Below are 13,945 nucleotides of genomic sequence, written 5' to 3'. Positions count from 1 at the left end.
CCACTGGGCTTTTCTTAGGCCTTCAGGAATCCTAACTTCACCTCCTGCTATGTGACTGGCATCCTGAGCCTCTGTGTCTGTGTGTGTGAAGTGAATTTATAATCTTCACATCATAGGCTGCTGTGAGGATCAAATAAGATTACATGTAACATGGCTAGCAATTCCCCAGCACAGAGTGAAGGCTCAGTAAATAGGAGTTCCTTTCTCCTCTGTTTTACAGATCAAGGGCAAAGGCATATGAGGGGGTGGGGACAAGGGTAAACACATAATTGGGGTGGAGACCTAATTTATGAATAACTCATAAGTCACCTGCAATCATAGTTTCCTGCTGATGGTCAACCCTCTGTCAACACTCAGTGAGTTCTTGGCATGTCACCTGTCCTAATGATGCAGGCTGAAGTCCTGTCCCTCATATAAGGTTGCCGTGACTCTTCGCAGGTACACATTCCCGTGAAGAGTCCTGCTCGGTCACAATGGTAGGTAACTGTGATGTAGCTAGGATTCTTCTGTATATGAATTGCAATTCGGTGGGTAGAGTATAATGAAAGTCTGGGAGCTGGGAAAACCTGAATGAATTTAGCACAATTTCTGTCCTCTAAGATCTAAGCTTTGTTCCCTTCCAGTAGTTCTCGGATTCAGACTGGCTTCATCCAGTTGCCACTGAGTTGACTCTGACTCATGGCTACCCCATGTACACTAGGGTAGAACTCTGCTCCAAAGGGCTTTCTTTCTTCCTTTCCTTTTTTTTTAAATAATATTTTATTGTGTTTTAGGTGAAAATTTACATAGCAACTTAGGTTTCCATTTAACAATTTTTATGCAAATTGTTCCGTGACATTGGTTACGGTTTTCACGATGTGTCAGCATTCTCATCATTTCCATTCTGTTCATTCTATTTCCATTAATACAGCTTTCCTTCCCCTCCTTGCCTTCTTATCTTTGCTTTTTGGGTAAATGTTGACCATGGTCTCTTAGAGTTGGTTGTTTGAGGGAGCACATTACTCACAGATAATATTGTTTATTTTATAAGCCAATCAATTATTTGGCTGAAAGGTGACTACAGGGTTTTCTATGATGGATTTTTCAGAAGCAGATCGCCCTGCCTTCCTTTCCAGGCATCTCTGGGTAGACTTGAACCTCCAACCTTTTGATTAGCAGCAGAGCACATTAACCATTTACACTACCCAGGGACTCCAATAAACGGAGAAAAGATTGAAGTTGTCAAGGATTTCATTTTACTTGGATCCACAATCAACAGCTATGGAAGCAGCAGTCAAGAAGTCAAAAGACACATTGCATTGGGTAAATCTGCTGCAAAGGACCTCTTTAAAGTGTTGAAGAGCAAAGATGTCACCCTGAAGACTAAGGTGAGCCTAATCCAAGCCATGGTACTTTCAGTTGCATGATATGCATGTGAAAGCCGGACAATGAATAAGGAAGACCAAAGAATTGATGCCTTTGAATTGTGGTGTTGGCGAAGAGTATTGAATATACCATGGACTGCCAGAAGAACGAACAAATCTGTCTTGGAAGAAGTACAACCAGAATGCTCCTTAGAAGCAAGGATGGCGAGACTTCATCTTACATACTTCAGACATGTTGTCAGGAGGGATCATTCCCTGGAGAAGGACATCATGCTTGGCAGAGTACAGGGTCAGCAGAAAAGAGGAAGACCCTCAACGAGGTGGACTGACACAGTGGCTGCAACAATGAGCTCAAGCATAACAATGATTGTAACGATGGCTCAGGACCGGGTAGTGTTTCATTCTGTTGTGCATAGGGTCGCTTTGATTCGGAACCAATTCGATGGCACCTAACAACAACAACAACAAGGGACTCCAATCAGGTATCTGATGTGTCTCTAATTCTGGGGCCCTAAGTGAATGATTAGGAAACCCTAGTGGCATAGAGCTTAAGTGTTATGGCTGCTAACCAAAAGGCTGGCAGTTCAAATCCACCAGATGCTCTTGGAAACTCTGTAGGGCAGTTCTACTCTGTCCTATAGGGTTGCTATGAGTTGGAATCAGTTTTGGTTTTGGAAGTGAATGATTTGTGAAAGTAAACATAATCTCAGAGCTATAATCACGGCATCATTTTACAGATGAGGAAAATGAGCTTAGTGGGAGGAAGAACCTGCTGCAGGGGTCTCACTGCAAGCTGGTGGAGGTGCTGAGACCTGAACCCAGGTGTCCCTGTCTCTTAGCCCTTAGGCTAATGGCTGCCAAATTTGGCTGCAGAGTGGAATCATCTGGAGATCTTGAAAACATACTAACACCTGGCTCGCACCCAGACACTCTGATCTAATGAGTAATGAGTCTGTGGTAAGACCTGGGCATGGGAGTGTGTGTCTGTGTCTGTCTGTGTGTCTGTATGTATCTGTGAGAGAGAGAGAGAGAGAGAGTGTGTGTGTGTGTGTGTGTGTGTAAAGCTGCCCAGGTGATTTTAATGTTCAATAATGTTTGGGCGCCATTGCCCAGGGCGCTTTTCACTGTATCACGTTGTGTTAAGAAAAATTTTTGCACCAAAATCTATAAAAAACAGGCTAGGCCTCCTGTCTTCTCTTTAATTGAAACTTGATCTTTCTGAAAATATTCTTTGCTGAACCTAATGCCCAGGAATAAACTGGGCTGCTCTCAAAGGGTGCAAAGGAGAAGAGAAGAGCAAGGCCTGGCCACTGGAATGGGAGAAGCAAGGGAGTTTGGAGAAGGGCCTGGGTAATGGAGAAGTGACTTGGCCCCCGTCTGGGGCAGAAGCTGTCCTGGGACATTGCAGAGAACAGTAGAGCAAGCTTGGAGGTGGCACCCTGCCCCCTTTTGCTCAGGGCCTCCTCATCCAATCCGTCCTCCACAGGGCAGCTGAGTGAACTTTGGAAACTGCAGGTCTGACAATGTGCACCCCCTCCCCCAACCCCCTAGCTAAAGAGTATTGAGGATGCCCAGCTCTTGGTCATGCGAGACAAGACAAGGCCTTTTAGGAGTTGTGGTCCAGAAAGGAGCAGCACCTTACCGAAAGGGACATGATTTCTAGTGGCACTGCCAGCTTGCTCCACCCCAAAGCCAGCTCCATGCCATACAACCTAGAACACCCTTATAAACCCTGCTTCAGCGCTGCGCTGTTCCCATGCCAACTGCACATGTCGGAGGCTCATGTGTATTGAACGCAGGGAAGGAAGAAAAGAGGGAGGGAGGGACTTTAGAGCTTGTCTACTTAAGCTTGGTCCTCAGACCAGCAGCAGCAGCCTCACCTGGGAGCTTGTTAGAAATGCAGAATCCTAAATCCCGGATCAGTCCCTGAAGGAGGACATCATGCTTGGTAAAACAGAGGGTCAGCGAAAAAGAGGAAGACCTTCAACCAGATAGATTGACACGGTAGCTGCAACAATGGACTCAAGCATACAACAATTGCGAGGATGGCACAGGACTGGGCAGTGTTTTATTCTGTTGTGCACAGGGTCCTGTAAGTTAGAACTGACTCCACAGCACCAACAGCAACAGCAACAAATCCCGGATATCTCCTGAGTCAGAATCTGCATTTTAACAAGACCTCCCAGTGGTTTTGGAAATGTTTCCTGTGGTTCTCACCCAGGGTGTGTGTGTGGGGGGGGGGGGCAGTGTGGATGTGGTTGTGTGTAAGTGAAAACACAAAGTCTCCTGCCCCATCTTTCTCCAACCACTCTGCTTCTTATTAGCTCCCTGGATGATTGCAGTGCTCACGAAAGTGGGAGAACCCCTCTTTCACAGGCGAGGAAACTGAGGCCCAGAAAGAGAAAGGAGTTCTATTTATGAGATATTGTCAAGTAGGCAATCTCAGTTTGTATAAAGGCATCTTAAAAATACATAACCTGCTCTCCCTCATCACCATTTCTGGACTCCATCTCCTGCCTTCCAGGCTCACAGCTCTGCTCCAGAGCAGCTCGGACACTGGGGAACATATGGGAGATCTGTGCAGCTCCCTCACCCCAGGGCCCAACCCTGCTGCGTCCCTATTACTCAATGGAACAAGGAACCCCCTGCCCAAGAGTCTCATGATCACCACCAGCCCCAGGAACCCTCTTTCTGTATGAAGGGAGCTGACGTTTTGTCAATGAGGCGGTTTTTTTTTTTTGGGGGGGGGACAGGAATTCAGGTTTCCGCAGTAATTTTGAGCTGAAGATTATACGAAGGAAGAATAAAACAGAGAGAGAGCAGGTGCAGCCACAAGGCCTGGTGTGAGCTAAACGTATTGAGTTTTTTTTTTTTTTTTTTAAGAATTGATTTATTCTTTCTGATTATAAAACTAGTGCATTCCATTGTAGACAATTTAGAAAATAAAAGGAAAACCCCATAGAAGAAAGTTGTCATAATCCCACCACCCAAAATGACTGTTGTTTAAATTTGGCGTATAACCTTCAATCTGTGTCTGAGCACCTCTGTCCTGTATCTTTTTACTTCATAGGAATCACACAGCACAAACTGTTTTGTAACCTGCTTATACATCTTGGAAGAAGGCCCTGGCAATCACAGCCAGTGAAAACCCTATGGAGCAGTGTTCTACTCTGAAACACACGGGGTCACCATGAGTTGGAATCGACTCGATGGAAACTAGTTTGGGATTTTTTGGGTTATTTCACTTAGTGATACATGGTGACCATTGCTCATGTCATTTCCTATTCTCCTACCCTGTCATTCTAACAGTTTTTCTCTGAGTCACAACGCTCTCATCCGTTCCTGTTGTTGGACTTGTAGGCTGTTTGCATTCTCCCACTGCAGTAAGCATCATTGTGGAGAAGCTACCACTGTCTGCATGGCAACCTTCTTAGGGTAAACTCTTAGACGTGAAAAGGTGAAGTCGAATGTTGTAAACATTTTTAAGGATTTCATTGTTGTTAGCTGCTGTTGAGCTGGCCTGGACTGATGGTGACCCCGTGTACAACATGAGCTGGCCTGGACTAATGGTGACCCCGTGTACAACATGAGCTGGCCTGGACTAATGGTGACCCCGTGTACAACATGAGCTGGCCTGGACTAATGGTGACCCCGTGTACAACATGAGCTGGCCTGGACTAATGGTGACCCCGTGTACAACAGAAAAGAATGTTGCAGCCACTGTGTATTTGAGGGCCTTCCAACCTAGGGATCTCATATTCCAGCACTGTATCAGATAATATTCTGTTGTGAGCCATAGGGTTTTCACTGAATACTTTTTGGAAGTAGATCCCAGGCCTTTCTTCCTAGTCTGTCTTAGTCTGAAAGCTTTGCTGAAACCTGTCCACCAGGGTGACCTGCTGGTATTTTGATATAGCTTCCAGTGTCATATCAGTACACAATAGACAGGATTTTTCTACATACTATCAAATTGCTCTCCATAAAAATTGTTCCAACATATACGATCCTTGTGCGTATTACTTCCCATATATGTTTCTGTTTCTCTCTTGGTATTCTAAGTTAAATAATTATTTTTGCCATCCCATTATTATTATATTTTATCTAGATATCTTATTTCTTCAATTGTCAATAAGTTGATTTTTTCAATAGTTTCTTCGTGATTTCTATTTGCACCTGTGGAATGCCACTTTACTTCTTTTGTCATTTTTCTACTAGGATATTTTTCCTTTTCCATTGATAGATAGAAACTCTTTATATATTGTTCTTCAAATTTGGCAATTGCTTTTTAATTTTGTTTATGGTTTTATAAATTTTATGTTCATTTATAAATTATATGCTCAGATTATATACGCAAATCTATTTCTCTTCTTTTACTTTTATGCTTACCCGTACCGTTGCCGAGTCGATTCCGACTCATACCGACACTTTTATGCTTAGATAAGATAAATATTTCCCTTTATTTTCCTCGATTATTTTATAATATCATTGTAAAAATTTAACCCTTGATTTCTTTTTATTGGGGGAGTAAAGTTGGAAACTATTTCTTCCCTCAAATAGTCTACCACTCCTTCTGGTACCATTTACTGCATTTACTGAATAATCACTCTCCACAGATTTCAAACCAAGATTGTCTTGTAATTAACCTTTATAAATATACTTCCTGGATTTTCTAATTTGTTCCATGTATTTGTCTTTCTATTTTTATATCAGTAACACACTATTCCAAGTAGCGTCACATAATAATTAATTTTAAACATCTTACAGAACCGGTATCCTCACCCACATCTTCCTTTTTAAAAGGTTTCTGAAAATTCCCACATTAAGGTTTGTTTGCTTCCTTAGCTTGCGTATCTCAGAAAGACCACAAGAGCAACTTGATCCTTTTCCTTGTCCTACAGATTCAGTTTCAGCCTAGATTAACTGGCTTATTCATGCAGCCATCAAAGATTGTTTGTCATGTGAAAAATAAAGTTCTAAGCATCATGGTCTGTACCTACAACCTGGCCCCAACCTGTCTTTCCAGCCACATCTCTGATGTTTCTTGGCCTCCATATCCTTGCTAGTATTATATTCTTCCCATCAACTCTCCTCTACTCCCCCATCCTTGTCCTTCACACTCTGCATATTCTGCAAAGGAGCTAAAAATTACCTTTCCATAAGGGGTTCCAGAACCTTCTGTGGAATAAAATAGGAGATTGTCATTAGCGCCTTATGACTTTTGGCTCACATCTAGCTATGCCTACAGTTTATCTTTGCAACTTGTATACGCAGGTCTTGTTCCCCTTGCTACATTACCTGAGGGTAGAAGCTCTACTTTACAACTACCTTCCAGGGCCCAGCAGGCACTCAGTGTATACGGTCTGCATTCATTCTTTCTCCATCCCCACCTTTCTTTACATTGCAGAATGCTCTTGTGGGCAGCCTCGTCATGGTCTTTGCCACCTTTGTGACTTTGTGCAATGCCCAGTGCTATGTCATACTCACTGAGAAAATTCCAGGCGAATCAGCCACTGGTAAGTCCTGGGTTTTCAATATTTATGATGTTACGGCAGCCTGGTAGTTGTGACCCTGTTGGTAGATGAAATTTTGAATCCACATGAGGGGGAGGGTTTGGGCAAATATAGAATGGAGTAACATGAGGGACTTCAATTTACCATTTATACAGGGACAAATTACCCAATAAGCAAGGTATGCACGAGCTTACTTGCTTACTTACTAATCTGTTCTGCACAATTTCACATTCTGTAGTACACGATTTCACGTGGGAAACCATGTGAGCATGGTAAGTAAGTAAGTAGTAAGTAAGTAAGTAAGCCTGTGTGTACCTTGCATACTGAAAGCCCCTGCATACCTTGCTTACTGGTTAATCTGCCCTTGAGTTTATATAAAACAGTGGTTCTCAAATTATCTGTATGAAGATTACCTGGAGAGTTTTGGAACCTGAGCAGTGTTCAGGTCCCACCCAAGGCCAGGTAAAGAAGGCTCTCTGGGCTAGGATCTGTGAGTTTGAAAGCTCCCCAGTTAACCCTCATGTGCAGCCAGGGTTTTAAGCCACTGATTACTCCAAAGCAGCTCTTCTCAGACTTTAATCTGCAGACACATCATCTGGGACTCTTGCTGAATTGCAGGTTTTGATTCCGTGAGTGTGAGGGTGGGGTGTGAGAGTCTATGTGTCTAACATGGTTCCCAAGGAGCCCTGGTAGCACGGGGGTTAAGCATTGGACTGTTAGCTGAAAGGTCAGCGGTTCAAACCCACCAGCTGCTACGTGGGAGAGAGCTGTGACAATCTGTTTCCTTAAAGACTATAGCCTAGGAAACGCTACGGGGCAGTTCTACTCTGTCCCGTAGGGTCGTTAGGAGTCAGAATCGACTTGATGGCACACAACAACAACAGCAGCAGCAACGTGGCCTCAGGTAATGCTGACGCTGCTGCTATTTCAACCGTACTTTGACCATCAAGGGTCTGAAGCAGCTGTCTCACTTTCGGCGGAATATTTGACTCACTTGGGGAGCTTTTTAAAAATATGGAAACTGAGGCCCAGAAAGAGAGAAGAGCCAGTGACAGGCTATTTGTGAGATAGTGTCAAGTGGACAGTCTCAGTCTGTATTAGGTCATCTTAAAAACAAACCATCTACTCTCCCTCATCACCATTTCTGGACTTCATCTCCCCAGTGAGATTCTGATTTCATTGCTCTCGGGCAGGGCCCAGGTAAAGATTTTTTGTTTTTTGTGTATCGAAGGTGTTTCACACATGTAGCCAGGGTTGAGAAGCATTTTTCCAACACAATGAAAAGCAGAGAAACGAAGCATTTATTCAGAGATAAACCAACAGGAAAAAAAAAATGGCCTCAAATTCCCCTTAGGCTTATAATAGTGACCTGATGACTGAGGAAGGCCTTATTTTTTTCTTGAAATGTCTGTTCTGAAATAAAATTCTGAAGGACTTAGGCTTGCTATAAGAAAATATGATCAACTGTGTAAACTGGACAGTCCTGGAATATGGGTGAACACAGAAGCACTTTTCTTAAACAGCCTTTAAAAATCCAAGAGATTCTCCCTCAGTGGGAGGGGTGCAGGTGGCAGGGGATGGCCTCAATGTCCTGACAAACCTTGTTGCTGTTGCGTGATTTGGGGACTCTACTGAAGATGCCATATGCATTGTTTTAGAATGCAAGGATATCAATGGAGTTACTCACCAGCTAAACTCAGAGTGGAAGACTGAGAACTGTGAGGCATGTTCTTGCGGAGAAGATGGAATTCAGTGTTGCAACACGTGAGTCCCAAGAGGGGAACACGGCACTTGTGGGGCTGCTCTCTGGGAAACAGCTATTCCCTCCTTCATAATCCCATCCCTCAGGGGGATTTAGTTTTCAGTCCTAATTCTTTCAAGTTGCTTTTGAAACTTATTAAATACCTTTACTATTAAATACCTATATTCAGATGGGTTGCTGAAGACAGGAAAGGACATCTTAGTTATCTAGTGTAGCCATAACAATAAATAAATAAATAAAATACCACAAATGGGTGGGTTTAAAGAACAGAAGTTTTTTGCCTCAGTTTTGGAGGCTAGAAGTCCAATCAGGGCATTGGCTTTGGGGGAGGGCCCTTGGTCGGCAGCCCCAGGAGCTGCTTGATGTTCCATGGTGCTCCTTGGTGTCTGTCCTGTACCTGTGTCTGTCTCTTCGTCTGTTCTGCTCTTTTTACAAGACATCACTTAGAAGTTATTAGATTTTGGGTCCACCTTACTCTGGTAGGTGCCCTGGTGGCACAGTGGTTAAGGTGCTTGGCTGCTAACCAAAAGTCCGTAATTCGAACCCACCAGCTGCTCTGTGGAGGAAGGATGTGGTAGTCGCTTTCCCTAAGGATTTACAGCCTTGGAAACCCTATGGGGCAGTTCTACTCTGTCCTATAGGGCTGCTGTGAGTTGGAGCCAACTCCAAGGGCAATGGGCTACTCTGACATGACCTCATTAGCATAATGAAAGAAAACCCCTATTTCCGAACAGGATCATGTTTACAGGTACGGGGGTTACGACTTCAACATGTGTTTTGGGAGGGGACAATTCAATCACTAACATCATCCAATGGTCTAAAGCTCTCCCAGAAGTTTGCCAGGCCTTTGTTTCAGCCTTGGTATGTGGCAACTTGCAGGAACAGGAGTGGCCCTGAGGAAAGGCAGAGGGAATGGATGTGAAGCTTAAGAAATTATCTGTAGTTTGACTTGTACTGTAAACCCTATGTCGCTTCACCGCACAACGAAACGTTCACCAATTTGATAATTTCTGTATGTACAATTCAATGACATGGATTACATTCTCCATCATCAACTGTTACCCAAAGTATTCCACCACCATTAACATAAACTCAATGTCCCCTGCGGAAAAACTCCCCCTACCCCTCCCACCCTGGTGAGCACTAATAATTGGTTTTTATATATTTGCATATAGACATGACACAGATAATATTTCTCTGCTATTAAATGTCAGTGCGTCTCCATGATGACTGGCCGGTGACGCGTGGGCTTGGGTAATGACAGGGTACAGTGAGGCCAATGGTAACATTACAGTCTGGGACCCATGGACCCCAGAAAATTAAGTGCTTGTCTTGCCCACGAGAAAAGAATTGCCTGGGGAGACTTGGCTGACTTTTAAAAGGAAAGCCTTTATTAGAAAATGAAAGCACCGTCCAGGGGCAGCAGCCAAGTGTATAGTACTCTAGCAGGCTACTCTCGCACACAAGTCTCTGTCTCGGGCTTTTATTGCTCGCCACGATACTGAAGTGAGGTACTAGCGAATCAGCAGCTAAGAGTTCAGATAATTCCTTTATTGGTATAAGCAGTCCGACGTGGCTCTTTAGTTTCTTATCTGCGCGTGCACCTTGTCCCTCCTGTGGTGCGGGTTCAATTCCTGTCTCAGGTACTTGCATCAGGCAGAAGTCATCCGCCGGTCACCTTGGTCACCTTGGTCACCTTGCAGATGTCTGTACAGGGACCAGGTCAGGCCAATCCTTCTGAAAAACATCTCACAAGGAGTACCCTGTTTGTTCTTTCATTCTTTATTACACATTCTAGAATGGGTGTTTCATGCCATTAGCCAAGCATATAGTATTTTAAGTTGCAAGTTGCAGGTGTTGCAGGGCTATTTGCCTAGGGGTTCAGTCCCTGTTTCTTCCCTATCTCCCTAATAGCCTGGCTCAGCTTGTGGCCATGGGGGAAGACCAAGCTAGACTTGTCATGTTTTTTGATTTTCCAAGAGCAGCTAGAAAAAAAAAAATTTTTTTATGTGAAATTCCCAATTTTAAATGTGGGACAGGAGAAACAAAGATGAGAATAAAGCTCATCATTGAAGCCAAATTAACCACTTCGTGGGCTTGTCTATGCCTCTGGGCTATCAGCTTGTCTCCTGTGTCCTAACTCCTTGAGGAGCTCTGTGGGGTGGGGTCAGGGAGGGTTTGCACTGTGGGCTCCCCCCACCCCGCCCCTTCCTGTGGATGCTGAGGCTTGTCTGCTGATGCTTCTTCTCTCAGCTGGACTCAGGCTCGGCACCAGCAGCTCCAGGCAAGTCTTTTTCCAGTCATCATTTTGATTTCCCTTTTTTGGATGAGGGTTTAGATGTTCCCTTCAGTTAAAATAAAAGTCAAGGCCACTTTTTTTTTTTTTTGATAATTTTTATTGTGCTTTAAGTGAAAGTTTACAAATTAAGTCAGTCTCTCGCACAAAAATTTATATACACCTTGCTACATACTCCTAATTACTCTCCCCTTAATGAGACAGCCCGCTCCCTCCCTCCACTCTCTCTCAAGGCCACTTTTTGGATAAAAAAAACACATGGTGATAAAGGTCCTTGGGGATGGCAGTTTCTGTGTAAACTTTGGGTAAAAACCAAACCTGTTGCTGTGGCATTGATTCCGACTCATGGCAACCCCAGGTGCTACAGAGTAGAACTGCTCCCTAGGGTTTTCTTGGCCGCAGTCTTTACAGAAGCAGATTGCCAGGCCTCTTCTTCCATGCTACTGCTGAATGGGTTCAAACTGACAACCTTTAGGCTAGCAGCTGATAGAAAACTGCTTGGGCTACCCAGGGACCTTAAACTTTGGATAGAGGCATTTTAAATCTGGGTTTCAAGGGGGCAATAAAGTCCTAAAATTGCCTGTACAATTGGATGTGTGGGAGGTGGTCCCTCATTTTCAACAGCCTCTCCCTGGGCTCCATGGCCCTGAACTGGAACGGCTGTACCTGTTGGCTGCACCAGCTTGTCTTCTAAGAGGCCTCCACTGGGGCCACAGTTCCCATCACACATTACAGCCCCATCACTGCTGCTGTTCCTGAGCAAGGAGTATGGGGATAGGTTGCCCAACCCCAGAACACATCGACCTGCCTCTGGGCCTGTTAGAACTTATTGATGTCCTCTGTGCATCCAGGATGGAACTTGAGAATGCTGTGAGGGATGGTCTATGTGACTGTTTGGTACAGACAGTTCCAGGTTCCTGCAGGAGGCACTGTGTGGCTGCCAGCCAACTACTGCCCTCAGGTCGATGCTGGTCAGAATAGGGCTCCCCAGGCCTGGTGAAGGGGACCCTAGCTATCTGGAGTGTGGGCTGCTTCCTGCACAGAGCTGGCCCTGGGGAGGCTGGGCGTTTTTTCCCTTCTAATAGGTCTTGCTCTTGTCTCAACAACAGTGCTCGTATACCTGTGGGCTATAATACCATCAAGTGCAAGAGAATCCTCAACAAGGAGACCTGCAGCTATACTGTGGTGGAGCGGGAAAACCCAGAAAAGAGCTGTTTCGTCAATATGTGGATAATGTAACGTGCATCTGGGGGGCCCAGGACTCCCACTTTGAGAGAGCAGAGGCCCTCTCAGGCTGGTCATCATTCTCTTGTGGCATCCAAAAGACTAGGATTGTGCAGCCCTATCTATCAATAAAAAAGATTTTTTGAGCAAACACTTGCCTATGTGTATACTTTTGATTCATAAATTATATATAAAATAATATATTGTACATTATAAAGCATGCAAACATTTAAAGGAGGAAAAAAATGAACTAAAGTTACAATATTTTTTCTGTACCCCAATTCAAGAAATAAATGTGTCTTTTTTAAAGCACATCTCTTCTTTTCTTTGAAGTGTTCATGCTTATCCTACCTTCTTCTTCAGGGTGTGTCCTCCAAGTTGTGTCCCCACGTAGCTCTGTGTCTGCCTGAGGTTAGAGCCGGAAAGCCTGGAAGAAGTACTGCCCAAACCATAGGCAACCCAATGGGGGGATTAACAAGCCAAGGGTTCTGCCTTGTTGGTGGGGAACTGTTGGGTATGGGGCTCCAGTATCCAGCATCTGTTGCTACATATCCTAGAACTTAATGACTTAAACAGTGACAAGATTAATTATCTTTTGCTCTTTCTGCTTTAGAGAACATTTGTTCACCTTGAGTCAATCAGGTGACTGCATGCCACCTGGACCAGGCAGTGCTATCGACCTGGGGATACAGGGAAGCAAGGAGACTAGGTCCCTGCTCTCCTGGGGCTTATAATCTTGCGTATGTGTATATTATCTGTATGTATGTGACAGATAATAAACAACCAAATGGTCATCTGGTAAACAATCAGTGGGCGACTGGTAAACAGCTTCATTTCCCCCATGCCCCCAGCCCTACTTGTTCAGCCATGCTCTGCGGATAGCTCTCCACGTACACCCGCCGTGCAGAACTGCGTGGCTGGTAACTGTGCAAACCGGTGCATCCTTTGGCGTCAGAACGATGTGTTTGGAGTCTGGGCTCAGATACTTAATTCTGCATCTGTAAGTTCAGGCTAAACAATATCTGCCTTGTGAGATCACTAACTTTTTCAGTTAACCTCAGATAGTAAACAAGTGCTTTGGTCACTTTTAATTACAAAAATGTCTCATTCAAGAGTCTACACGTGAACTGGGGGTGTAGAGGAAAAGGGGAGTTAAGGGCCGGCAGAGTTTACCTCAGTGGCACTGACGCAGACTTGGATGTGAATTAGAGAAAATACATTTTCTCTAGAGTTTTAAAGTAGAGAGAATATATTTTCTAGTTTGTTTTAGTATAGCTGTATAAGCTGTGATTAACGTCTAGTTTTTGTAAAATGATGCAGGTTCTGTTCAAGATATGGCTGAGCAGCTTGTTCCACTCTTAAACATAAACACCCTAATACCTTACAACATGCTTTCTCCTATTCAAAATGGGTGATTGAGAGCTTGACCTGACTAACGCCATAATGATGCTCTAAGTAATCTCTAAACATTTTTTTTATTGCACCAGCTACACCGCTCTCTTCCAAAGGGGTGTGGGGCTTTCTCAGCTCCTGTGGCCTTGGTCTGTCTTCTCTTTTTTGTTCTGTTGAAAAATGGCCTTCAGCCTGCAAAACGACAGAAAAGCTCCTGACATTTTTAATCTGCAACTTTCTTTCTTGCTCCCTATCTCAGCCAGAGCGGACTTGGCAGAACAGTTCCACCAGCCGAGAGATTCTTATATGAGTTTTTTTCAGCCTGTTACAAACATACTGATTAGAGTCCAGATGTCTGACATACATATCTTTAGTTTAAGAGAGTTTCTTGTAGTTG

The 13,945-nt window shown here is 44.2% G+C and overlaps 1 protein-coding gene across 1 annotated transcript; it reads left to right on the top strand.

Annotated features, from left to right (window-relative positions):
• Positions 1-459: 459 nt before the first annotated feature.
• On the top strand, positions 460-12,268 carry MSMB (microseminoprotein beta). The gene is made up of 4 exons (XM_049855952.1): positions 460-476; positions 6,769-6,877; positions 8,533-8,638; positions 12,042-12,268. Exons 1-4 carry the CDS (start codon positions 474-476, stop codon positions 12,169-12,171), a joined length of 348 nt encoding a protein of 115 aa, XP_049711909.1. The 5' UTR covers positions 460-473; the 3' UTR covers positions 12,172-12,268.
• The last annotated feature ends 1,677 nt before the right edge of the window (positions 12,269-13,945 follow it).

Source organism: Elephas maximus, chromosome 16 (assembly GCF_024166365.1).
Source record: "Elephas maximus indicus isolate mEleMax1 chromosome 16, mEleMax1 primary haplotype, whole genome shotgun sequence".
Classification (NCBI taxonomy): Eukaryota; Metazoa; Chordata; class Mammalia; order Proboscidea; family Elephantidae; genus Elephas; species Elephas maximus.
Note: the sequence above shows the minus strand (reverse complement) of the source record. Positions and strands in the feature narration are given on the sequence as shown.